General features: G+C 49.1%; 1 protein-coding gene across 1 annotated transcript in view; it reads right to left on the bottom strand.

Annotated features, from left to right (window-relative positions):
* The window catches only part of LOC124180683 (centrosomal and chromosomal factor), a 36,230-nt gene extending 11,124 nt beyond the window's left edge, over positions 1-25,106 (bottom strand). Inside the window, exons 1-5 of the mRNA XM_046566432.1 lie at positions 24,632-25,106; positions 18,563-19,076; positions 17,195-17,819; positions 8,596-8,959; positions 7,062-8,115 (exon numbers count right to left, since the gene is read on the bottom strand). Of these exons, the coding sequence (XP_046422388.1) occupies positions 7,062-8,115; positions 8,596-8,959; positions 17,195-17,819; positions 18,563-18,728 (2,209 nt within the window). The 5' untranslated portion in view covers positions 18,729-19,076; positions 24,632-25,106. The remainder of the gene's footprint in view (positions 1-7,061; positions 8,116-8,595; positions 8,960-17,194; positions 17,820-18,562; positions 19,077-24,631) is intronic.
* Between the last annotated feature and the right edge of the window lie 2,066 nt (positions 25,107-27,172).

The raw sequence follows: 27,172 nt of genomic DNA, 5'->3' as shown, positions 1-27,172 counted from the left end.
AGAACCGATCCAAGAAAGAGGGGGGGGGGGGGGTGGGCAGGGGAATTCTGCACGCAACGTGATTCCGCCGGATGTAAACAAGGTATTCTATTTTCGTCGAGGTTCGGGGGTTGGACTGCAATAGCAAGCTTTTGTCCCTCACCCCTCCAGAGTGCAGTACCTACCCACCTCGGTTCACCTACACGACAGGCTGCCGCAAGCAAGCAACCCTCGTTTCGCGGGTTGGCGCGGCGTTCCAGGACTCGCCTCAAAGAACTGTCAGGATCGTGAGGGTTGCGCGCTCTGCAGCCGGAGAACGAGACAGCACCGGGGTGAGATGAGGTGAGTCGAGTCGGGGTTGGGGGGACGGTGGAACGGGTCGCAGGATCGTGGAGGGCACCGGGGCCGAGGAAATGGGGGCACGGGGGAAAAGGAGGCAGAGGCAGCGCGTCTCCATCCATCACACGGCGGTCCGATCGGCCGACACACGCGAGTCTCGCAACCGTACCAACCAACAGGGAACAAGGCTCGGAATGCATTACCATCGGCCCGATCCACCCTCTTGCGAAGCTCCCCGAAAAGCTCCGCTTCGCAAAAATTATCCAAATAAAATTGAGGAGGGATGTAAAAGTGGTGGCGAAATTATTAGGGAATTTTTTTGGTTGAGATTCGATCCTCGGAGATCGTGAAACCTCGAGAATTACGAGGATGGATTTTTTTTTTCCTTTTTTTTTGGCACGGGTAATCGAGCTTCGGAAGAAGTTTTACCGCTAGGTGGCCACCGATTTGTAGAAATTGTCGTGGGAGACGTGGCTCAGGCTGATTTCCAATGACATGATTTGTTCGCTGCGGATTCTTCTGTGTACTAATAGCTTGCGAATTTATTCGGCAGGGTTAGTTACGAGGTGAACGATAACGGGCACAAACAAAGTTTGAAGTAAGCTGTCGCGTCGATTTTCTAAATCTGGTGATTGTTTCGACAATGATGCTGTAGCCGTAAGGAATACTTGACTGTATACGTAAACGATGTGTAATTAGTTCTTGCGACAAAACAGAAAGAATGAATAAAAATAAAAGAATCGTCGCAGCGTGCGGATGAATTCTGGTAAAACTGAAAGAGTTATTCAAAGTCATATACAAGTAGTTTCTTAACTAGTCGTTAGCACTAAATCTTTCTGTTAATAAGCAAGTGAAGTTTGCAGTGGGTTGGCAGTCTAAAGGATAAAAAATGATCGAGGTTGTACTTCATTCACTCTTTGACAAAGACCGAAACGAAGAACGTAAGAAAATTAAAACAAAAAAAAAAAAAGTAAACAAATAAAGACATAGAATAAAAACGAATGAAAATGAAAACGTAGTCGGTGCAATGACTAGATTTTTTTCGAAGCAAAGTCTCATTCAAAGGATGAACGATGATCCCTGCGCACCTTGAGACAACCGCGCCTTTACTCGGACCTCCTCTTAGAGGAATATGAGACGCGACATGTCACAGATCGTGACATTTACCTGGTAATACTTCAAGAGGCTGGTGAACCCATGTAACAAGACTGAATACACGCGCTGCCCTCCTCCTCAAAAAAACATAAAAAAAGACAAAAATAAAATAGAGAAAATCTAAATGAAAAAATAGTCCGTGTAAAATATCTCCCCCCCCCCCCCCCCCCCCTTTCAAGGTGCGGATGCCCCCTTAAATCGTGAAGGTTACTCAGGGCACGGGCCCTTTCATCAGAGGTTCATTCAGACGGTAGTCGGTTCACGACTTGTTATTAATTATCCCAAAAATTAATTCAACGATAACCGAGCCGAGCGGCGATCAGCTGACCGCGGCTATCTCCCCTCACCCTCTCTGATAGACCTCCGCGCACACACTCGCTTTCACATCCACGGACCTCGGAGAAGCGGCCTCCTCCTCCTCCTCCTCCACCTCCTTCTCATCCTCCTCGTGTGCTTGTGGAAAATTAATGATTTGCCTTCGGTGGGAACAATACAGTCAGCTGGCACGAAGCGCGTGTATGTGCCGACGTGTGTGAGCATACCTGAGGCCTGACTGTACAACAGCACCGGGACAAGGTACGCGCACTTACCTATAAGGTATGAAAAAACATTCACCTAGACACGAGGAACTGTGTCTGCAATCGTGCTTAGAGAAGAAAATGCGAACTAGGCAGGAACGAGCCCCGCATAAAGGAACGTCTAGCCGAGCGGAATATCCATGCCCGATTGCAACTATTCTAATATATACCCTGTAGGTATACTTATAGCGACAAAATTATGCCATCCTTGGATCTCTGCTCCGCTTACGGGAATCGTTACCTCGCAACCGCGAGGATAGTGCGAGTGCATGGCACGATGAAGGGTTAATCGAACGACTCCGCTCTGCAGGCGGATTTTTTTTTTTTATTTTATCAGAAACATGTAACAGGATGATTTTCTCTCTTCATTTTCCAAGTTCGTTACCTTGCATCTCGCTCTTTTTTATACTTTGGGGTGTCCACCCCGGTATAATAAAATGCATTCCCTCTCTCTCGTTCTCTCTTTCCTGTTCTCGGGCCAGCGGTAATGATTCATCTGTGAGCAATGGGCCTGTTAACTCTCGGAATAAAGCGACATGGCAGTCGTCGAATGGCCAGCCGTTGCGGAGAGACCGCGTCACTTCATTACTTGTCCATCAGTCTGTTGCCGACTGTGAGACACAAGTCGGTATACCTGTTTGCCGGCACGGATGAGGTCCGTCTTCTTGACATCACGGGTCGCCGCATATCGTTGCGCAACTCCGCTCACCGCTGGCGTTCAAAAAGACACCGATCCCTCCTGTCGGTGGATTAGATTCGCGCGAGTATTAACGGACATCGAAGCCGCCGACCACTGGCCGCTCTAAATCTCGTTAACGCGAGGCGAATACGCGAGAGGCTGTTTAATTTTGAATTAAATCCTCGTTCCGTCCGGGAGGATTCGACCCGCAGGATCGAGAAAAATCTCCAGGGTCCGTGGGGTACGCGCGCATGAATCACACTACGGAATCGGCGCCTCGGCCTCGGGCGCGACCTAGGATTCTGTCCGTTTTGATACAGCGCCGAGTTCCTTCTGGTTAGGCGGCTCGCCGAGAAGAACGCTCAACGTGCACGTACGTATATATTTCCCCGCCCCGCGCGTAAGCCTTGCTACCATTTATTTATGGCCATCGGGGTCATCCGGGTCGCCGGGGTACACCCAGGACCGCCCCGACACGAAACACTTTGCTCTCGACGCGCCGCGACGAGCTCAGCCGCGAAATGAAGCTGTCCCGCAGACGTGAAGCGCCGCCGTCGTGACGCCTTCGAACTAGCGACACTTTTTTCGTGGAGAATCGCGAATTAAAGAGGGAAGACGACGAGATTGATGGCCACCGATGAGAGCGGGCCGGCGCGAAAGAAAGAGCCCGGACTTTGGGGAGGTGACGATATCCTCGCGGACGAAGACGACGTGGAAGAAGAAGCGGAGACTGCGGAGACTGCGGAGAAGAAGACAGGGTGTATTTTCGGAGCCGGGAGCGAGCGGAGAGATGGAGACGTGAGTGGTTCGTTTCCAGGCAATGAATGCTCTCTTAAACGAAGACGTTTCACGAATAGTGGGTATTGTACCCCGTACGAGACGCCGAGCGCCGATTTCCTCCTCTCCTATCCTAATTTCTTACACTTTTTATGCACCCAGCGGGTACAAGGGCCCAGTGTTAGGCTTCCAGTGTCAACATAACGGGGCAACGAATCGAGATCTTTCACAATAATAATAATCGTTATATCATTGTGCAGTCGTGTTGTGCTGCGGTGATTGTGCCGCGTCAAAAACCGCGACTGGGAACCCATTCACCGGCAGCTCGTAAATTTTATTTCGGGGCATTCCTCCTCGTTGGGGGGCTGCTGCCGCTCTTCATAGTCCTTCGCACAGCGCCCGGGGAACCCTGCATGAGCACGGCTAGGATCAGGATCCCTATGGCGCTCAGGACTCGCGGTGCAGCAACAGGCTGCCCACTTCTTCTTCTTCTTCTTCTTTTTTTTTTTATTTTTCTTTTTCTTCTTCTTATTCATCTTCTTCTCTCCCCGCACACATCGGCTCATCCCATTTGCAGTCTGTGGCCTCGATTGAAATTTATATTCCAATAGGCGATGGGTATCTTTTAAAGTGAACCGGAGCACGTATACACACGTATGGGGTATATATTACATATTCAACCTCCGTTAGCCGCACGCTCCCGTTCCCCGGATAGCTGGCCCCTCGCCCCCTCTTTCCCTCTGCCTCAGCCCCTCTGTGAAAAGTGAAAAGACTCTCGGATAGCCGATAAACGAGTATCTTGAAGAACCAGATCAGTTGCGTTCGGAGCAAAGTACAAACTACAAATGAAATAAGCTTCCAATATAAGAATTAGGCGTTGCCGTCGGATCCCTTCTTGATTCTTCCGAACCTTGCATATTACACTTTTGGGATCGGTTTTCAACGTGCGTAGGTATCCTAATCGCGCGATAACCTTGCAACAACTTCACTTATTCCTGCTGTTACGACATACCTGAAGCCTAAACGGGACTCGATGAGCAAATGGATGGCGCAATTCCACGCACGCATAGGTGAGGGCATCTTTGTCGTTCCGCATGGAGGATCCGAAACCAGTTGTTGGCATGTTCGACCCGGTTGCAACCCCCCCAGATTATACCCCAGTGTATGCACGTACGAAATTCCGTGTACAACGAAATGCGCGTCTTGGAAATTTGCGGTGCCTCAGATTCGGAGTCACCCTTGCCTTCCACGCCAAGCCGCGCGCCGAAGAGGATCGTTCAACGTTCGGGCTTATTTATTGCGGAATGATCAGGCTGTAATTATGATTCCCCGGACTCGAAGAGAGCACCTTCCGTCTGTTCCCCACTCGACCGACTAATCACATTATTTATGTCTTCGAGTTCGACGCTCACGTGGGCCAAGGGTATTCGTGCATCCCTCGCTGCTCTCCGGGCCCGGAATTAACCTGAAGCTTTCAACGGGAGAAAATTGCGCCGTAATGGACTCGGCGTTGTTTTTTCACACGGGGACGGTGAAATTTATATCGAAAAAACTGACCGGCCATGATTTAGACCCTGGTCCTTTACTCGGAGCGTAAACGGCGGAGGTGCAAGACGTCTCGAGCGTCGGTGCCTCGGTACTCCGTAATGCTGTTAACAGCTTGGGCCCCATCAATCATTGTGCAATTGAACGCTCTTCACGGGGAACTAATCAAACCCGGTATATCAGCCACGGCAGATGTCCCGAGCTTTGTATTACGTCTGGCCCTTATAGCCCTGCGTTAATGCCGTAGTAAAACGTTGCGCAAAGGATTGCCCGGTCGATTTGTATATTTGAATAAAGAGCCCATTCTTACGCCTTTGGAACTCTTGTTTCAAGTCCGTCCGACAAAGCGCTCGATTCCGTCTATTAATGAAATAGAAAAACACAGCTTGACTTTGAAGTTCGTTCTTTGACTCTCTCGCGGCGTGTCCGTCGTAAGGGTTTCGAATAAAAAACAAGCGCATTCGGAAGACAAGTAGAAATGATTTCACTCGAACGTATGAAAATAAAAAATAATATAAAAAAAGATAAGACCGCGGACTTTTGTAGGAGAGAAAGAGAGAGACGGAGTGAGCGACCTGGACAAGGAATCCTTCTTGAACCGAGTCGGAGAGAAGAACAAGAATAAGAATAAGGCCGAGGGCTGGAGGACGGCACAAGCGAAGGACAGAGGAGCGAGCGGCCGAGGGGGAAGAAGGGCCGAGGAAGGGCAAGGAAGCCCCCCGCCTTACAATGCGGCCTGATTTATGGCCTGGCGCACATACATAGAGTTACACACGATATCATAATACCATTAATTCTTCGTCAAATTCCCCGCTGACTGAATCATACTGGCTAGTCGAGCCTCGGTAAATCACGGGGCGACTAATGCGAACGCGACTCGCGCTGTCTTATCTTCTTTGACCCGCGGGGGCAGGTGGACCGAGAAACGCGTCCTCCGGCAGAGCCGCCAAGTCGTGTCCGTAACTCGTTGCGCCTTTCGTTTCCTCTCTGTTCCCGCATACTGGGCCACACGCGCACCTCGCCCTCTTCCTGCCAACCTACTCGCTGCGTAAATAGCAGAAATAATACCCACTAATCATTCCGCGTGTACCCGTTGCGCGTCGGTAATCGTCCGGTAGGTTTGGGTACTAATTGAACTCTCCGCGTGTCGGTGATGCACCGCACCCACGGCAATTCCGCCGTCTCGCGGCCGCTGCGGTTCGGGTAAATCGACTCACGGGTTTTCGCCTCTTTACGACGATACTCTCCTCAGGTTCAAAGACCCGTAACGCACAGGTACGATAGATAGTTGGGTGGGTACCATTGTGCTCGCGCTCCGGGGATATGATCGATGATTGCATGTGTCTGTTGCTGCGTTTTTCTTCTTTTTATTTTTTTTTTTATTTTTCATTTTTCGTATCTCATTCCCCTTTTTCTTCACCCCTCAATCTTTCCGATCTATACCCAACGCTCGCGGTACATTCAACGACGCTTTAGCCCTGACGATTATCTACACGTGTACCAAGTTCGAATTGATAATTGTGCGAATACGTAGGTCGTCTTGTCACCGATCGCGTGATCGAGTCAGTTTCTATTTTATTTACGAATTGATCGACCGAAGGGATGAACATTTTCCCGAACAGTCAATTGACGCGGATTGTAAAACTATTCACGAATCGATACGAATCTTGGTGATTTCAGCTTGCCTTTTATACATGTATACGATTTGGAGAGACTTCTGTAACGTGTTATACGTGATCACGTTAATTGTTATTATATTCTAATCGCCCACTAAGCAATAACGATCAGTAAATCACAATTGATAACACGGAAAGATGAAACGCGGTGGATTATAATTTCAACCGCGACGATTAGGAACTGATTACAGTGTATAAAAAGAATGACTACAGTATAGTCCGCTGTGTTCCCTTTTCAACGATATTTTTATACCGTTAGAATTCCGTGTTTTCTCTCTCTCTCTCTCTCTGGCAACGAGATCCGTTGAATATGATCTGATACGTGTTACTCACTCTGTCCAATGTGAACCCGTTTCATCCACGGGTAGATTTGGGGTGGATTACCACCACTGGCGTTTCCCTTGTTCGACGAGTTGTTGCCTGTGCTGGAGGTGCTCGATGTCGAGGAAGCCGGTGAGGAGGCCGACGAGGCCGTGGTCAACGTGGAGGTTCCCTCGCCCCCGACGCCCCTCGAACTGCCTCCGGGAGGCGAGGCCGCGGAGGCGGCGACCGACGACCTCGAAGAACTCCCCGGTGGCGAGGTGAGGCCCGAAGTCTTGCTGGTCCCGGGGGCGACCAGGGGTGCGGGGCTGTTCCGGGAGGTGGAGGTGCTCAGGTCCTGGGGAGAGGCAACGCTAGTCGAGGAGGTCGAGTCCGCGTACTTGCAGCTAGCCGCCGAGGGTGCGGCGGGGGCTGGAGCACCCTGGAGAAGCGGGGACGTCGGGTCCGGGTGGAGTTGCTGCTGCTGAGGATGGTGTTGCTGTTGGGGGTGGTGGGGCTGCTGCTGGGGGTGCATGTGCTGCTGCTGGGAAGTCGCGGTCGCGTTCAGCCGCGGTTGCGGCTGTAGCTGCGTGTAGTCTATCATCCCCGTTGGGGCGGGATGCTGCATCGCTGCGGCCGGGGTGGCGTACGGATGCTGGGGGTAGTGTTGCTGCGGAGAGTAGCACGTGGGCGGGTAACTCGTCGCGGCGGCGTTCGGATTGTAGTAATCGCCACCCGCCGGCGAAGCGGCCTGCATCGGTTCGCCCGGTGAGTTTGGAGTCGGTCTCGGTGGCTGCTGAGGTTGCTGTCCGGCGTAGCAGGACGCGAGAGAATTGACGAATTGATAAGAGCTCATCTCGGCTAGCGGCGCACTTTGGTGAAGGAAGCGAACGACGAAAACTGTCGCGGCGGAAGTTTGCAGCGATTTGTTCCGTTTCTCGTTTGTTTGTTTGTTTGTTTTTTTTTTCCGCCCTTGGATTTCGTGTGCCCGGAGGAATTTGACTGGGGGGCTTTTTCTTGTATCTTGTCCCTCAGACGAACATTGACACGAACGGTGATACAAACACTGGGGTTCAATACTATCGAACTTTCAACACTTTTAAGTACATCTCTCCGACAGCGAGTCCTTTCCTCCTTTTCTATACAGGCTACGATACTTATTCTCGTTCCTCCTTTATTCTTCGCTTCACTTCACTGGCGAGACGTGTGTGCACGCGTGAGGCGCGAATACGTTAACACTTTACTATCGCGCGGCGGTTCGAGAAACACGATTAACGATTGGATAATGAAGAAGGGTGTAAGCCCCGGCTAATAGAGAGCGTGTTGCCAGCGAGGCGGTCCGAGTCAACTCCTGGTTTACGAGCGCCACGTGGCCGAGGCCATAAAACTGTCTTCCGTTTCTTTACGACCTAAGGAGGCGCAATTGCCTACGGGTAGCTGGCGGCGAGGCGCGTAAGATCCATCGAGACCGGATCGGCCCTTGGATTCGGCACTGATTCCCGGCGTGATCCGAGCACTCTCGAGGCAACGCGACGCGCAGCGATTGAATAAAGGACCGGGGCAGGACCCCCGGCGGAGAGTCGCGACCGTCCAGGACGAGGACCAGGAGCGGTGTACCGTGGATTCGCAGGCGTTGTTTCGCTGCGTTGCGGTTAACGCTACGCGGTCCCGTCCGATATCTAGGTGCGTTGCGTGCGCGAAGGGCGGTCGTATCGTACTGAGCCGTGATCTCGGGGGCCGGTGCGGTAGCGCTGTCACGTGCCGCGCTGCGTGTCAGAGCCAGCGACCAATCCCAGTCGTCCGTCAAACCTTGATTGGTCTCTCTTGCCGCCGCCGAGGATTCTTCAACCCCGTTCTCCGCTACCCGACGTGACAAGGGTGGAGAGGGGTGCGCAGCATCGGTCTCGGGTGGGGGCAGCCCGCCAGGGGGGCTAATGGAGAGATATTTGGGAGCTTCTGGTAGTGGGGGTCCCGCCGCGGCTCAAGAGCTACGGCCACGCCGCTTCGCCGACTGCGTCACACCGCAGCGCTGCCCGAGCCGAGCAGGCGGGCAACCCGGGCTCTTCTTTCCTCCTTCGGCGTGCACCGGCGGGGCCCGCGCGCACGCGCCCCCCTCGTCCGCGAATCCCGCGACGTTCCTCTCCAACCCCGAAGGAACGAATCCCACCGCCGGTCAATTTGCGGCCCTCGCGGTTCCTGCTCTTCGGCTACCTGATTTTTCACGGTATTCCGCGCCGATTCCGTCGGTCGAATGCCCGTTGCGGGACGGCCGCGAACTTTGAGTCTTCTGGAGTAGCGGGGCGCGCATAAGTCAGCTCGGCGGTCGGGCGGCTGACAGTTTTATGAGAGTTTGATAGCCCGGCCCGACGCTCTCTCTCACTACCGGAGAACGAGAGGGGGATGGACCGGAGACGTATACACGCGCACTATACGCACAGCACTCCTTATTGTCCCATAAATTTGAACCTGTTGCAAGGCGGCCGGAATAACAGGGGTGGAAGATCTCCTCTCTAACCGATGACGGAGAGCGGCGTTACCGCACGATTTTCGTCTTCCTTATCTCGAAAACAGCTGAGACGATCACCGCCAGGGACACCGACACGACTCTCGTAACTCACTGAACAAACCGAACGCCTTCGGACGGCTCTACGTCTTTGCGGCTCGCACCGCAGAACCACGTGTGACGTAGTAGCCAGTTGGTCAAAGGGGGGGAAAGTCGCTGCAAGGAGGCGGGGCTCTTTGAGCACTGCCAGACTTCGCCGGCGCTCCGTGTGCGCTCTCTTCTCTCTCTCGCTTTCTCACTCCGTCTCCCTCGAAAAAATATTCACCCAAATTTCCGAAAAGCAGGCAGTCCGAGTCACTCTCTTCGATTGTCGACCGACCGATTCAGAGAAAAAAAAGGAAAAAAAAAAAAATAAAAACTCCCTCCTTTTTATCTTTACGTTACGTGTCCGATCTACGCCCGTTCGATCGTTTCGCAACGATTCCTCGATTATCGCTGAAAGCAAAGCTGCGCGGTGACACGGGAAAAATTCTAGACTCGTGTGTCGGTGTTTTTGGCTTTTTGGAGCGGCCCGCGCCCTTTGATCGTCGTCCGGAGCACCGAGGTAGTGCGGCAGTTGCTCACCAGATGTGGCGAGCGTGGCCGTTCCTGGTGAATTGAGGCGCGCACCCGCCCCCAGGTCCCCTTCCTTTCGCCGAGGAACCGGTGCCCGTTTCTGCTCTATACTCGAGTCGGATCCCCACCATCGACGGCGACGCCGACGCCGCCACCACCGCCGACGGATACTCTCTTAGAGATCCACCCCCCACCCCTGCTGCCCCAAACATTTCCACGACGCCTAAACACGCTCGACGCATTTCCATCCTAGACCCCGACGCGACAAGTGTTCTTACCCCACTGAAGCAGCTGACACGATGGATTTCGACCAGTCGAAAAAAAGCTTCGTGCCGTTTCTACATTTATTTTTTCTTTTGTTGAATCGTAGAATTTGTTCCGCTAATTTGCAAACTTGAAATAGGTAATAATGAAAACTATATTCAAGAACGTACCTTTCATTACTTTACTGAAAAGTTTGCGCAAGTCTTGATTCAATTCCAGAGAACATTCTAGATGGAAAAAGAATCGGGTAAAAATTTGTAAAGTAAAACGAAATTATAGGCTTCTTTCAATTTATAAGAATCGCAGGCAATTTCTCCATCGGACATCGATATGGATCCCATTTCCGACCCAGCCTGGGCTTAATTGCACGGTCGATTTTGGTGGCAGCCTAACCTTTAATGGCGTCGAATTGAGCAACAGGTGTTAGAGAACCAGAGTCGTTTGTGCAGCGACGATCGGGGATCAGGAAAAGCAAACATCGTCGGTGATCTCGAGGCTCAAAACGTCCGGACGGGTTTAATTTACGACGCCTTCCGTCCGCAGGTATAAACGTCGTAAAGCCTTACACCTTGTGCCCTGCACGGGGAGGCATCGTTTCGGTCGATTACCGGCAAATTGAAAGAAAGCGATTCAATGTACCTAATCAGATTTGTACAAGGCGTACACCTGGTCACGGACAATGGAACTCGTGTACAATTACTACCAGTTCCTTACAGACGAGGGCATATATGTATAATTAAACACGTCGAATTGATAGGCGGAAAAAAAAACATGTTTGTTCTAAACGGTCCGCCTCTCTATACGTATGCCTACATACGTGCGATAGGAGTTGCGGCAAACTGATTGAAATATTTGAACTCTTCAATTTTCTCCATCGTGTTACGCAACGGTCGTGCTGCATCGGGCTGTATAAAAGCGATGCCAGTTCTCCCCCTTTCCGCCGCTTTCGCTCTCGTTCCAGCTCTCCGCATCTGCTTTATTCCCCTTCGCCTCACCGCAGGAGATTTGGTCTATTCCGCACTCGGTGCTGCACGGCAAACTCTTCCTCAACTGCACGTTATGCGGCGGCGAGGGGTGGAGCCGCTAATGAATGTTTCCAAGGTAATCAGGTTCCAGTGTATAAATTACGCCAAACGGTGCCGCGGATCCTCCTCAACCAGGAGCATATGGATAATCACCCAGAAATCATTCGCCCGTCGAATGATAACGGGCGGATATCATCGTTTCATCAATCGCCGATCTCTGGCTCGGCGCGAATCGGTCACCGAAATCGCAAATCGCAGAACCGCATCGCGATCGTTTTGTACAACATCGCAGACGACGAATGGCCTGTTTAAGTCGGTCGTTTTTTGCGGGGGTCGAGGGATCCCGTGCCTCGGGATCTCCGGCAGCTCACGTGAAACGAGATGAGTGAAAAGACGAGAAGAGAGGAGAAGATGGTCCTTTATGCAACGGCGCCAAACCTGACGAAGTCATCAAGTCACCGAGGCTCCGATCGAGCCGCCGACTGCCAATCGAACCTCGGTTCTCACGGACAAGAACTTTTACGCGGGTTTTAAATTCGGCTCCCGTTGATCCGGACCGATGCTTACACGCACACTTCGGCCGCAGGCTTCCCTGGTCCATTAGAATTTCTAATAAAGTCGTCTCAGGTGTAAAAAATGCATCGTACCCGGTCCTCGTGTCCCCATGAATCACCCACCCGGCAAAGAGACACCGTCGAAACAAGACACGTGTACCTCGCCAGCTCTTCGATCTCCATTCTCAACTTTTCGCAGATGATAATACGCCACCCACGATTGTCCTGCAGAAATCATTCTCGTGTCGAGAACTTAATCGATATACCGCGTCACAAAAATTTTAATTACAGTACGTAACTAACAGACGATCGATGAATAGTCGACTATTATACAGAAACGAGTCGATCAAAGTCTGGACCACGATCCACACAGCTGAGCGGGTGGCTATTTTTATTGGCTTGAAAAATACGTATTCAAGCGTAATGTAATTCGACTCGATAATTTGGCTTAATTGAAAGACAATGGTAATAATAACTGGGATCGGGCACCTGTCAACCCGAAGCCGGCGCACGCATCGAGGAGAAATCTTTTGATGTTGATACAGCCAAGGCTGAGATTGAAGTCGGTGGAACGGGTTCTTCTTTTCAGTTATAGTAACGCCCAGTGGCTAATGCCCCGACGTTCCAGATACTAAATTAAACTACCGAAACCAGCTGGTATGTCGTAAATTATTCCGTACCTAAGCCGACTTCACGTTCTGCTCTCCGCGCGTATGCATGCGTGGTGTTTAGATTTAGTTGTTGCTACACAGTCTACCTACAATACGTGCATTCGCTACGGCGTGACAATGTAGCACCGGACATGCTCGAGGCAGCGTGATTGATTCCGGAGAGCAATGAAGGAAATTCGTAAAAATAATATTAAATTACGACGATCAATATTCGGCTCCTTCTCAAGCATCCCGAGCACACTTCGCACCTTGGCTCTCCCGGCCACGCGGATAAAGCTGACTGACAAGCTCGGCGAGAGGGTCAAAAAGCTGCTCGTAGGAGGGAACTGCTCGAGCGGGTGGGGCTGCAGTGTTTTAGGTTTTGACCTCGTGACGACAGCTCTTGAAAAATTACACCGATGTTTGAACTAAAGTGTCCCGCTAATAGATTTCGCTCTACGAATCGTTTGTTAAGCACGCTTAACGGGCGGGGCCCACCTTCGGCCTGTCCGCACGCGCGTGCGGATTCAAATATTCATTCGTTACGATCTAAAAAGTAACGGTTGTCGCTGCTTAATTTCTTTCATCCGTGTTGGCGAAAATTTTTATCACTACGAATTATTGATTTCTTTTTTTTTTTTTTTCTATTTTCTCACCGATTATTCGGTTGGACAGACGATCGCATCCGATTGTAATAACGGACAAATAACCCCGCAGCGGAATGAATAAGCGCATCTTATTCGAGCGTGACGTAAGGCTAAACGCGGTGCGCCTTTGCCACTGCAGGCAATATGATGAATGAATTTTTAATTTAAGTGGTACCTACTTACCTGCCGTGCGCTACTTTCCGAACCTTAATTCGCGGCTTAATACGGCCCTAGTTTATTTATAGGCATCGCCTACTCGGGACAGGTGAATTTGGAAATATGGGTGCGTTTCGTTCGGCGTTACAGTAAGAAATTCCTTTCGCCGTTCAATTTGAATACCGGGCCATTATCGTCGTAGGCGGTTATCGGTTTATTCATATCCCAGGTCTTGCAACGAGAAATTAAACACTTCTTTTATCGGTAATGAATACCATCCCTCAAAACCTCGCGCCTGCGGAGAGGAATCCGCGGGACGAACATCGAGCGTAATCGAATGTAAAAAATATTCAATTCAGGCCCAGAGCCGCGAGACGTACAACAGGAAAACCAATACATCTCCTCGGCCGCCATGATGGATTGCTGGAGCCATGGGAAACTATCTGTCAAGCACAATATCGACCCTCGCCCCTTCGGCCAACGTTCCAGCCCCTACGAGTCGGACGACTCGGTCCGTCCCGCCGGCGCTCTTAACCAACCTAGCCTAACTTAAACACCTACGTGCGCCCCGTTCTCCCTCTATCGAAAACCATTTTATTTGCACGGAGAAGGCTTGCGTTGATTTTCCCGATAATTTCAAATTTCGATTATCACGTTTCACTGTCCGTCAAACCAGCCAAATAACCTACGTGCGATGTGCGGTGTAACCAAGATTTGAGGAAGATCGATAATTTTTGATCGAACAACGAAAACGAAAATACTGATATCGGATAAAGAAATAAATCTTTTGTCAAGAGATCAGCACGCGTGGGTTAGTGACGTCACGGAAATACGCGGGGTGGTCTTGGGACGGCGGTCGGTATGCGTGCAGCTCAACCTTTATTTCACGCTTTTAAGATCGTGTTTCATTTCCTACGAGTATATGTTACGTGACTGCAGGAATTACGAGGAGAAAAAAAATTGTTGATACTTGCGTCTGTTAAATATTCTGCAAATCCCGATTGTAAAACCCATCCATACGGTTTATTATTCTCCGGATTGTACAAGTTTCTCGACTTCTGCACAGTGTTAGATTGAGACGGTCGATGAATCGTTTGCAAACAATTTTTTAATGCACATTGTATTAACTATTCCTACTCCTTTACCTAGTTTATTCGAAAAATGTTATTTATTATACGTTTCCGTTTATGTGTCCGCAGCAGCATAAAATACAAGTTTTCGTTTTTTTTTTTTTTTCCTTTTTTTTTCATATCAGTAATAAGTTAGATTATATAGCTGTACAGTTCGACTAGTATTTCTCTTCTTTATAATGGAAGGAGAATGAATTAATAAATAATCTCATGGTTTAAAAATATTATTCTCTGGATTAATTAAATTATTCTTCACCTTGTATCCCCAGCATTGTTAATATAATAATCGTAATGTATAAAGAATTAACGCACGTAGTCTCTCGCGTCATTTTAATTGTTCACAATCACGTTTTCTTCGGTTAACAGAAATCACCGTGCAAAAATTCGTGCATCGAATTTACCAACCGAGATGTGAAGAGCATTCCGTTTATCATAGGTTTATGCCGTTGGCATATTTTGAATTTCACACAGGTTACTTTACTTACAGGCTAATTTAGAATCTTATGTTAATTTTAATCTACGGTATAAATAGACCTCGGCTATTATTTACATGAGTTTAATTATTAATAGGAACATTACGTTTCAATTTGAGCTTTCATCTAAGGCCTACAAGTGATCTGGATCCACAAGATGTATAATACAAGTAAATTTAATATCAGAATAGAGAGAGAGAAAAAAACTTTCACATAGTTGATTTCACATAGAAGGTCTTGAGAATGAAATGCAGTACGAGTCGCTTGTCAAAGAAGAAATATAAACGTTAAATATATGCCCGGTGCTTGCTTATCTGGTGTATTATGCGAGAGAAAGTATTCAATGGAATTGAAATCATTCATCAAGGCCTAATTTATTCTAAATACGATCAAGCCACAAGACATTAAGTCATGCAATCACGTAGCTTGAACTTTGTACCGAAAATTGAGAAAACATTTTAGGACTCGGATAAGATGGCTCGTTTCTTCTTTTATTTATCTATGTAAGATTTCGTTCTTTCCTTTTTTCTCTCTATTCAGTTAAAAACAACTTCGGAGCAACCGCTCGAGCTTAGTTCATTGCTCAAGCTCATTTGCTTTCCGAGCAATTTCAGGCACGTAGTCTTTTGAATTTTTAGAAACTCAGGAAATGAAAATAGAGTCGTAACACAGGTCACACGCGTCTCTTTACCCAGGCACTAAACGTATAAAGCCGAGTTAAACATTCCTTCGTCCGCTTAAACAAGTCCAACAAGTTGCAGAGTTTCGGCGTTTGCAGTACGCGCGTATCCGTTACGCCGATGGTCTTCGCAGGTAGATCTTCTCGTCGAGTTTAAGGATAACTTTCACTTTTAGCGTTTGCTTTGCCGGATCGGTCACGGGTTTAGAAATTTGTCGGGTAAAAATTATCCAATCGTCGAAACGTTGCGTGAAGCCTCGAAAATATCACGACAAAAACTGTACGACAATGTTTACAAATCTTTTCGCAAATACCCACCGTGCTGAATTTTTCTCCCTGGCATTTGAATGAATTATTATATTTCCGGAGCTCGAATTTCAGCTGGTGTAACGAAAATGAAAAGGATAAAAGAATGAAAACACTAGCGTAGAATCCAAGGCGGCAAATCTCTATTGCACGATATATTTGCTTCGGTTGTTATCTTACGTTATTCCCACCGATCGAGAAGTCCCTCTACAATTGAAACGATATCACTGATCACAGAACAGCACCCCGAAAATTATGAATTCGATTAGCAAGTGGAAAAAGCAAATATTGCATGATAAAAACATGGAAATTTAAACTAGGTTGTATCACTGGCAGCGAACGCTTTCGGCCATCTTATTTTTCGACGTTGCGCGCAGCTGCGTAGCAACCCCCCACCCCTCACCAGCACCAAATGGTTCCCTTGGCCCTTGGCCCTTGGCTTGTATCAACCCAATCGCTCTCTCAACTTTACAACTCGTCGGTATCTATTAGGTACGTAACCGAAACTTTCCGAATACTTTCGGTGTCATACTTGACTAATTAGCTCGTAAGTTTTTTACGAACCCCGTTTTCCTTGACGTAGATTTTTGAAAAATTTCGGGAATAAACCGAGTCTGAATTCTGCTTCGAAAACTTTCAGCAAGAAAGTTGAACGAACCTAAATAGTAATAAAAACAATGTTTAAAAAAAAAAAAAAAATCATTGGCTATGTTACACGAAAGGGGTTGAAATCTTTCGTCAAATTTACCAGCAATCAAAAGCCCGCGGTGAAATGGACGCCAGTTTGAGACTAAAAGCAAAAAGTGTCGAATCATCGGAGAAATATCAATCCCGAGCGAAAAGTCAAAATATTTGAGAAACAGTCCGTGGTCAGGTTACGGGAGTGTAAAATTATGAGACGGGGCCGAGGGTGCGTCGCAAAATGCGGCGTGAACGAGCGAGCGGACGGACGAAGCGAGAGCATCCCAGCAGAAGTGCTGCGAAGAGTGTTTGAAAGACGCGGCGCGAGGAAGGAACGTGAAGGCACATAAACTTTTGGCCCGTCTTTACCTGGCTGCTCGTAGTAGGACTCGCCTGGCTGTTTAGCTCGGTTAGCCATAAATCATCGGCATTGCAGGGTCAGCTGCCCGATCTTAGCCGGGCGGCCTTCTCTTTCCCGTTCACGTAGCAGCGTGAAGATCGAGTCTGTTCTGACCGTAACTTTGCTGTTCGTGGCTGAACTCCTGCTGCTGGTGATGCTGGTGATGCTGCTGCTGCTGCTGCTGCTGTTGCTGAAGAAGCGCCTGCTGATTTCCGTACGAACCCTGGTGCCGGTGTTGGTGATGATGCTGGTGCTGATTGTGATAGCTGCTCAAGTAAGCCGCGTGCAGATGCTGCTGTTGCTGTTGCTGTTGTTGAGGAGGAGGAGGAAGCGGAGGAGGATGAGGGTGAGGGCCTTGCCGGTGGAGCAGCGACTGCTGGGAGGTCGAGGGCGCGGAATTGCTCCGCAGCATCATCGTCGTCGGCGTGGCGTTCGTCATCAGCAGGGCGTCCGGTTGGTTGGGGGATTCTTCGAGGGTTCCGGATTCTATGGGGCTGTAACGGACCTTGCCGTCCTTCTTGGCCTTCATCCGTCTGTTCTGGAACCAGATTTTTATCTGCCGTTCCGTCAGGCAGAGCGCGTGAGCGATCTCGATACGCCGTCTTCGAGTCAGGTAGCGGTTGAAGTGAAACTCCTTCTCCAGTTCCAGGGTTTGGAAACGCGTGTACGTCTGTCTCGTACGCTTGTGACCGGCCCCGCTTACGTCAGCTGCAACAAACGACCTCTCTCATTCAATTTCCAAGGCACGCTGTGAAATTTGGTCAGAATGTAGGTAATAGCCTGTGTTTGTGTCTATGTTTGTGTTTGGAATCTGCGAACCAATTCGCTGCTCAATTCATATCATTTTCCCCCCTTATCGATCGCTGTAATATGAACTCAACTAATATGTTGACGAAAGAAACAAAAGAACAAAAAAAGAAACATTAGCGCAGCGACGTTTTCATTGCATGGAAGATCAACCGATTCGAAGTGTACAAGTTCGACCCATTGCTGAATGACTTATAACAGATGTGAGGTTTGCTGTGGAAAAATTTTGTGCATTTTATGACGTCATTTCGATTAAAGGATTTCTTATAATTAGTAAGCAAGTTTGAGTTATAAGAACGGTAAAACTGAGAGAAATGATTTAGTAGGAAAGACGAGCACAGGGAAAGATCATTACGACTCATTCGATCACCGGGATAAAAATAGAAATCTGTTCGGAATAAGAACTATTTTTCGAAGGAAAAAATCATCATTGCAAAGAGACAAACATAAATCACTGAATCGTACGACGAGGTATAGTGTAAGACAAAAAAAAAAAGAAAGGAAGAAGCAACCATTTCTGCAACTTAAAATCGCCGTGTCCGTCGAGTAGCTACGGATATCATTATTCATATTCACGATAAAACCGAGATGATCTCTCTCTCTCTCGTGGCTACATAATCGACGAACAATCTGTATCAACGAACCGTTTGCATAGCCGGACTTCATCCAAGGATAATCGACCTGCCGCTTGGTCTGATCCTCTCCATACTCGCTGGTCTCGGTCGGATTGACGTTGTCGACGTTGTTGTTATTCGCGAAGGCCGAAGCGTGATATCCGGTCTGCTGGACGGGGGGAACGGGGTCGACCATCGCGGTGGTGCAAGAATCGGTCGATGGCTGCGCCGAAAACGGTTGATAACCCTGAGCGTAACCAACGGGAACAACGTCCGGAACAGAGCGGCGAAATCTCTCTTGAGAAGCGTTATCACTCCCGTTAACAATCGGAGAAGCCTTGTCCCCGGGTGTCGGCGCGTATCCGGGAGTCTGGGACAAAACCCTGGGTGACGTCACAGCCTTCCCATATCCCGGTCCGACGTATCCGTCGATCAGGGCGTCCTTCCCGTGCCGTAGCAGCGTCTCCAGAAGGCTGGATCCCGGCTGCACACTCTGCTCCACTGTCTTGATCGGGAAACCGGAAATTGGCGCTTCAGGGTTAAACTGAAAATCGGCACTTGAAAATTGATGCACATTTGAAACCGGCTCAGTCTGATAAGGCCAGTATCCCGGTTCACTATTGGCGAAATAAGCGGAGCTCGCCATGTTCCGAGTTACACTCAAGAGCACTGGAAACACCGCACGGCACTAGAGAAGAACGACGACGTCACTCCGAGGAACGTTTGACGAGCTTGGATTTTTCCATCGGTAAGCGAGAATCCCGGTGGTGGACTCGGTCGCTTGCAGGGACGAAGTGGAAAGCTTTGTGAGAAACCGGCAACGCGCTTGGCGACCTTTCGTACAATGAGGCGAAATGATTTGTGCACGTAGTTTCGACCCCGTGACGCGCGATTTTGAGGAAGCCCAGAGTCCGTCTGATGGGTGGCAACGGGGGTCGCGCGTGCCGATGTGCCCCCACCTCTCCTCTTGGACGGGAAAACTTTCACCGGTTTATTACTGCACCGAGGGTGCACGGGGGGGGCGGAGGGGGCGCAGGCAACCCCGAGTCTCTCTCTTTCTCTCTATCCCGCTCTTTGTAAATCAGCTCTGTCCTCTTTGACGTGGACGGAACCCCGGGGCGAGCGGAAAGCGGGTAGCCGGCTAGCCAGGATCCCAAAATCCACCCCCGATACCGCTCTGAGCCGCGTGCGTCCCCCCCCCCTCCCTCCCCACGACCCCCGAACGCCTGTCCCCTCCCACTATTGACGCCATTCACCGAAAACCCATATTGGAAACCCCCCTGGATTTACACAATGCGCCATGTGTGCCCCTCGCCCCATAGAGTACCCCTCCCCCCCTCGAGGCTTATTATACGCCGGACGAACGGCGGCCCTGCGCCTATAGCAGCCACCGAGATTCGGGGACCGATTTCCGATCGGCTGGGAATATCTTGCGCCTCGGGATAAGCGGATGTGTTTTTCGGCATGCGTCGGAGTCATTATCATACACATACATGTACGGAACAAAACGGGGGTAGAGAGGTTTTTTTTTTTTCTTTTTTTTTTCACCTTACATTCGTCAATTGTCTTCGCGGAAGGTCTTGCGACTATTTTTCTGCAAACCGTGAGGTGGCGATAATCTTTGCTGCAGGGAATAAACTAGAATAAAGTGAGCCGCGAGTGCGTGATGCAGCCGGCTAGGCGAGGGCAGTCTTGCGAGTGACGTCTTCTCTAGTAGGGCGCCCGGAGTTCGCAGCGTCGATTAATCACATAACCGCGTATAGTATACACACTCTCTCAATGCTCTCTCTCTCTTTCTCTCTCTCTACAGTTCCTCCGAGCTCGCCGTTCCCGTGTACGTATACGTATACATGTATATATATACATTATATATACGTAGTTAGCGCCGCCGTTACTCGATCCAGCGTCGGGCACTCCTCTTGCTTTTCATTAATCCAACTTTTCGTTGGCTGTTTGCTTTTCCATCGTGCACACGGATAAAGAAGAAGAAAAAGAGAACGACACGAAGAAACAGAGAAACAGAGAAACGAAACGAAAGCGAACGGAGACAAAAAAAAAGAAGAAAAAGAAAAAGAAAAAGTAAGAGGAAAAACGCTTCCGCAGGGCCGTTAAGTGAGACGTATTAATCCGTTTGAATCGCGGACACGCATCGCCCTCTCGAAGAAGAGTTTTTTCCCTCTTCCCTCTCTTTTTTTTCAAATAATTATCACCCTCGGCCTAAGCGGTGTCGGGGTAATAGGTCGCCTTTATACACGAAACCTTTAAATAGTAAAACAGTATACCGAAAAAGTGATTAATGATGGACAGTGGACGGGCGACTAGCGCCCACAACGATGCGGTACCCTGTGGTGGACACAGGAGAGACGCGTGAACACATTCAATGGAGTTTCATTTATATCCATTGGTGGATACGCGCGTGCGTGTGTGCGGGCACGTTTCAGCAGCGATATACACGAGTGCATCACCCGTAACTGAAATCTCTTGCTGGTAGGCGCGTCGCATAACAGACCGCTGCATAGGTGTATGTAGGTCCGACGATCGGCCGACGATAATAAATAATAATTCTGTTAGCTATGGGGCGAATCAGGGTGAAAAACCCAGGGCGCACCGACGTGGGGAGAAAAAAAAAATCCTTGCGGGGTCCACTGCGGGGCATCAAAAACCGTAAATGATTCTGGCTACCGACTTCATTTCACACTTGGCGATGCAACCGCTGACAAAAAAAAAAAAAGAAAAAAAAAGAAAAGAAAAAAAGAAACAGAATTCTCATTTCGGGGATAAAATCGATCGAATTTTATTTGTAAGTCGATTAATTTTCATTCGATTATTGCAGGGATATGCATTGTTGAATTTACTCGCCTCGGAAAAGTACGTTGTCGTCCCAAGGCGAACAGTTATTTATGAGCCCATCTCGTTGCGCAAGTTTTTTTATACGCGACGCGTGTTTCGCTGCGCACTTACTGCAGGAAAATTGTAGCGAACGTTGCGGTCGGAGAGAGTTATTGAGCGTTTGCTGTAAAAGTACGACGACAATAAGGTCTTATAGTTTGATCCGGAGCGATGGGTTGGAGGGTGAAATCCGTCGTTGATGTCTGCGAAAGATTTAGTTGTCGAGATAACGTCTTCGTCCTATGCGGGCAAACTGAACTTGAGACGCGTCAACGCGACGGCAATTCCGTATATGCACAGAGTTACGAGGCCTAACGGCCGGCAGGTAGGTGAGCCAAGACGTAGAAAATTACCTGGATGACGAGTTCGGTGATGTATTGCGTCGAAAGTAAGCTCTCGGTTATATAGTTTATGAGGCGAGCTCGTAAAACACGAAGCGACGAAGAGACACGCGCAGGCACGTGCTTAACCCCCCTCCCTTCACCCCTTGTACGTATACCGGGACAATTTTCGCGTCCCACCCCTGCCAGAGTTTCTTTCCATCTCTCTTCATTCCCCGACGCAATATATTAATTTTTATACAACCGTACCTGGTTACCCTGGAGTGGAAACAAAATTATGGATCCTGCTATTGCGGAGCTTTATGCTCAGGTAGGACAACTTACCTACCCCAATAACGCATCGCAGGTCCCAAGTAAGTCCCCAACGATTTTCCCGTCCCTTTCCTTCGGGCAAAAATAGCCATAAAACTTTCTACGCTCGCGTTGAAAGCCGGACCGATGTCTGAACGGCACCTCTTGACGAACAAGTTTCTTAGACGGTCCTAATATTTCCGTCTGTCGCTCTTTTTGTCTCCTTTACCTACTCTTTTTTTTTTTTTTTTTTTTTATTACAGTTGTTTTTCACCCCGGCGATTTGCAGCACTCGGTTAAACAGGCGCGAGGCGCAATTGCGCCTCGGCCGGTTTCATTTACTGCCTGCGAATCATCGAATTACAGTATGCGTGAAATGGTTCGAACCACGTCGAGCTGTTCCATCTACGAAGCGACATATGTGGCGTTCGAAGGGGGAAGCGGCCGGTTTAAGGGAGTCCCATGGTGTAAGGGGGTGGCTTTTGCAGCCATTTGGGAAAATTGGGAATATCGGGATCAGGCGGTTCGAAGTCGGCCTCTGCACTCCGTCGTGCCGCTATTATTGCCCGATTGATTTATACTTTGTTTGTGGTGCATGCGACGCTGCAGCGCCAGAAGGCTCCGTACAATCCCGTACCCACGTGTTTCACGTATTTAATGCCAAAGCACATATTATACGCGTTCATTTGTCACTTGGACAATGAGAAGAAAAAATAAAATATCACATTTCATTTCACTTGCATCGGTTAGTATTTCCGTGCATCCAAGCTTTTCAATATCAGTCCCAGAAGCTTGAATCCTTTCGTATCTTTCTCCCTCCGTTGAACGATGAATAAAATAAAATAAATAAACCAAAATCCGATAAAACAAAATCACTTCAACATGTATAATATCGATGCACACGTGCGAACATCACCCGTAAGCGAAGATACCAGACGCACGCTGCGCCAGACACAACCATCGCATGTCTCGAGCCGGGTCGGAGTAAAAATAATAACAATAGTAACAATAATAATGGTACCAAGCTCTGTGGCTCGGGAGCGTAGAGCCTAAAACCACCTTTGAACTTTACGGAAGGGTGAGCGGTGGAGTTCGAACTTGGTTAGTTCAACATCATGACCTCTGTCTGGACATTGAGCAGTTCCCTTCTGAATGAATTCCAGGATTTTTTGTAGTGTACGAATTGGAATAAAAATGATATGATAATGATAATCGACGGTCCCGAAATCTAGAATCTTATAAGAACGTCACATAATCGATACTCGTCGCGTTTTCTTTTACGAGAATATTAATTTCGCACATTCTGCCAAATATCCCGTCCATCGAACATGCGGACACGCGGGTACCATTTAGATTTCGGCGGAAGCCCTGGAGGACGCGTAAGTGGGAATGAAAACGGGCGTTTCGGGGCGGAGCGGAAAAAGTGCTGAGCAATCGTTCGGAGGTTCGGCTATTTCTCGACTGGTTGAACCCCGGCTGAACTCGATCGCGTATGGATCAACAGCCAAGCATACCTGCATTGCAGGAACGAGCGAAGGCAGCGTGGGTACGATCGGATCGGTCAAGTCGGAGATCGGTAGTACGGTTTACCCTCCGGATAGATTTTCACACGGGTGAAGGCCCCTCTCAATCTCTCAATCCGTTGCAGTCTCGGGCCTTGACGTGGATGCACCAACACAGCGGAGGCGCGTTGATAAAGAACGCGGGTGCGTGAGGCGTCACTGACGTATCTTCGCTCTCCTGTCGCGATCCCTGAGTAACCGAACATGTGTATCTTTCCTCCTGGCAATGGGTACGTGTCAATCTCATCCAGCCTCCTACTGCGGTTGGGACTAGGAGACGGCTTCGTGCCAGGAGCGCCGTGTACACGCGATGAACTCGACAGGAAAGCAGCGCCAAGCTCCGTCCGTATTGTCCTTACGGTTCAAGAATTCTAGGGACCCGATGATATCAGCGTCGTGCACTCTTCTTCTCGGAATGAACTTGGCACCGTTTCCTTGGACTAGATAGAGAGTAGAGAAGGATTGAACGGATGAAGAAATAGTAAAACGGTAACGAAAGAAAACGAAATGAAAAAATCAGGGGGGGGGGGGGAGAATCTCTTCCATGGTGAAATTTCGAGTAACGAATGACGCATTGTTTAATCAAAGGCGAGAATAGGCTCGAGGCTTTGGATGTTACACGCGGTACAATCCGTAATCCATCTCAGTTAAGACTGTGGTTCCTTTTTGATAGTGCACGAGGCGCCGTTTCTTTGACCGCGGAGACTCAAAGCGGTCCTTTTATATTCATTTACAAACGGACCTCGGTACGAGCAATTCATTAATCGTCGGCTAATGACATAAAAATGCAGTCGCCGTCTCCTAGTAACCTTTCATACCCCAACGAAGTCGCGATAATCATCGCGCTCTCGCACGTTCAACCGTCGTTTTCAACTCCGGCTCGTCAGACTCATCAAAGTATTCTTAATCGTCGTCTCTCGTCTCTCATCGTCCACTCTCGCCAAAGGCGCGTGGAAACTGGCCTAATCGATTCCAAGCAAAACACACCACACTCGTAATCCACATCGTCGGAGTACCTCGCGTCGCTCGCAAAGCTGGAAAGGATCGTCGGATTGTCTCGGCCGGATCGTCGACGATCTGGTACGAGACGCGTACACAAGTAGAAGAAGACGACGGCTCCACGGGGGTCCCGTCTTAGTGACAGCCGAGCCTTGGGAATAATTTGCTTCGACCAGTCGATCCCAAATAAAGGATTATCCATCGCTCTCCACTCGACTCTTCAGGTAGCCGCTCAACTCCCACGTGTTGGTAGTGCCAAAGTGTAGACTCCGTGCTTCCTGAAAATCCAACCGTGTGTATACGCAAATCCCATCGAGACTCTCCGGATCCCCAGAGCCTGTTTAGCGGATTAACGAATACACAGTGGTAAAAGGATAAACGGTTCAGAAGTAGGAGCAACTGCTTTGACACCTCCGTCTTCGCTTTAGCTGTGCTCGAGTCGAAATATGCTGCAGGGTTTGTATCCTGGATCATGACACTGCATTCTGCCTTCTGAAACACGCAAAGATCCTTTTGTAAAGATTGTCCGATCGTAAACTTTCAACCAGCTAAGATTCGAGATGCTAATTACTGTTTCATAGGTAGAACGAAGATGCCCTGGATGGGCTGAAGTTTCCTTATTGGTACAACGACTGTTAGGAGGCCTTTTAGAAGCGGATCCTTCAGAGTTTCGCCACGTGATACTGTAACAGGTACAAAAAAAAAGAAAAAAACAACGGCACGGTTTAAATTCACGGTGTAGAAAAGTACTTGACCTAGATGTAAAAATTTCCGTTATATAATTCGTTGCGAGTGAAGGTATCGCGTCAGCTGTCTATACCCATTCGGGCTCTTCCACTTCTTCGAGCACTCTGAATAGGACGGAGGCAGTCGGAGGTTCCAGTTCCATAGTATCGAGTCTGGAGGTCGGGAGGGCGAGAAGGTGCCGGCGAGAGGAGGAGGCTGGCGGCGACGGCGAGATCGTCTCCGTATCAATGCGGTGGAGATTGACAGGGCGAGCTATGATTAACGATGCCGAACTCCTCGACCGCCTCGCCTTGCCTCGCCTCGCGCCATTCTCCACCCCCGGCACCACGTGGCATAGCGGACCAGGCCAACCACCCAGCTAACACCCCCGGAGAAGGAGGAAGAAGGAAAGAGGAAAGAGGAAAGAGGAAAGAGGAAAGAGGAGTGGTGTTCCGCCGCGGTGAGAAGTAAACACGTTACACAAACGAACGCAGGATCAATAGTGGAACGAACAAACGAACCAGCGAATGACTGCTGAGGAAGACACCAAGCCTCGGTATCTCGGTGATCCCTTTCCAAATGTCGCGCTTTTGGCACACGTTATACAAGCTTGTCTTTCCTGAAAGAGTTCAGCCTATTTAAAAAATACCCAGTCAAACGAAAAATTGTTCCAAGCGTTCGTTGCACCGCGTCGGCTTATCCGAGAAAGGAGCTGCGGGATAAAATGGGTGAAGTGCCAAGAGCGTGGAGCAAACGAAGTTAATGCGGGTATCGCGTGCGCCGGAAGCTCCCTGATACCTACGTAGGTCCGACGCTCGAGGAGAAAGAGAGAGAGAATCGCGAAGTCAGCGAGAGGGAGGCAGAGGGAAAGCACAACCCTGTTCTCACCCCCTGTTCGGAACGCGGTAACCGAGTGAGGAAGAGAGAGACAACGGCCACTCCCTGTCTTCGCACGCACCTTTTTGCCTCAGCCGTACAATTCCTTCGGTGCAAAATTGCGAATTACCCCCGCCTCGTTTGTAATTATGTATACACTAAGTAACAGGCTGTGCAGTCGACCATTGCCACCCTAACAACATCTTTTCAATCAATCGCAGATCCAGATACTGTGGTAATTTCAAACACCAGCATCCAGCCGGCTGTCTCTTTTCACGTTGCATTTCAAACACTTTAATTTTTAATTTTTTTACGTTATTTACTTCGCAAAATTGGCACATGTTCTTGTTCTTTTGTAAATAAGAATATCCAGAGTCAAAAAAGGTGGTAAAAAAAAACTTAAAAAAAAGAAGCTGAAACATCGACTTCCCAATATTTAAATTAACAAAATTCTTGGGAACTCTCGCGCGCGATTTCGTGGCGAGTGAAAATTGCGGCAGGTAATGAGAAAAAAGTACGAAATAAAAATGAGTAAATAAAATTGGGAGTTAAACTTTTACTAAACACACATCGCGAGCCGTGATGAGGATCATTCAGCGGTGATTCCAAGGAGTTCGTTTATTCAAACGTCGATGCTCGGATCGCGGGCAGTCCGGCACGGGCCTGCAGCCGCGGAGAAGCCAGCAATGCATCGTTAGCGGGCCTGACCAACAGATAAATGACGCGGTCGCCTCACATCTGACGTGAATGAAGCCGGGATGGCTTGCCTACACGGCCTGCACGACGCCACGCCGGCTTCGGCGATCGCAATAACTACCTAATGATATATCGAACGCGACCAGCGAGGCCACTGTAATTTAAATGCACCTACGCGATTCAATTAATTAAGTGACCACTGCCGCTGATGGAAAACCGGCCAATAACTTGAAGGCCAGTGTATTCGTAGGACGCGAATA

This window comes from Neodiprion fabricii, chromosome 1 (assembly GCF_021155785.1).
Source record: "Neodiprion fabricii isolate iyNeoFabr1 chromosome 1, iyNeoFabr1.1, whole genome shotgun sequence".
NCBI lineage: Eukaryota > Metazoa > Arthropoda > Insecta > Hymenoptera > Diprionidae > Neodiprion > Neodiprion fabricii.
Note: the sequence above shows the minus strand (reverse complement) of the source record. Positions and strands in the feature narration are given on the sequence as shown.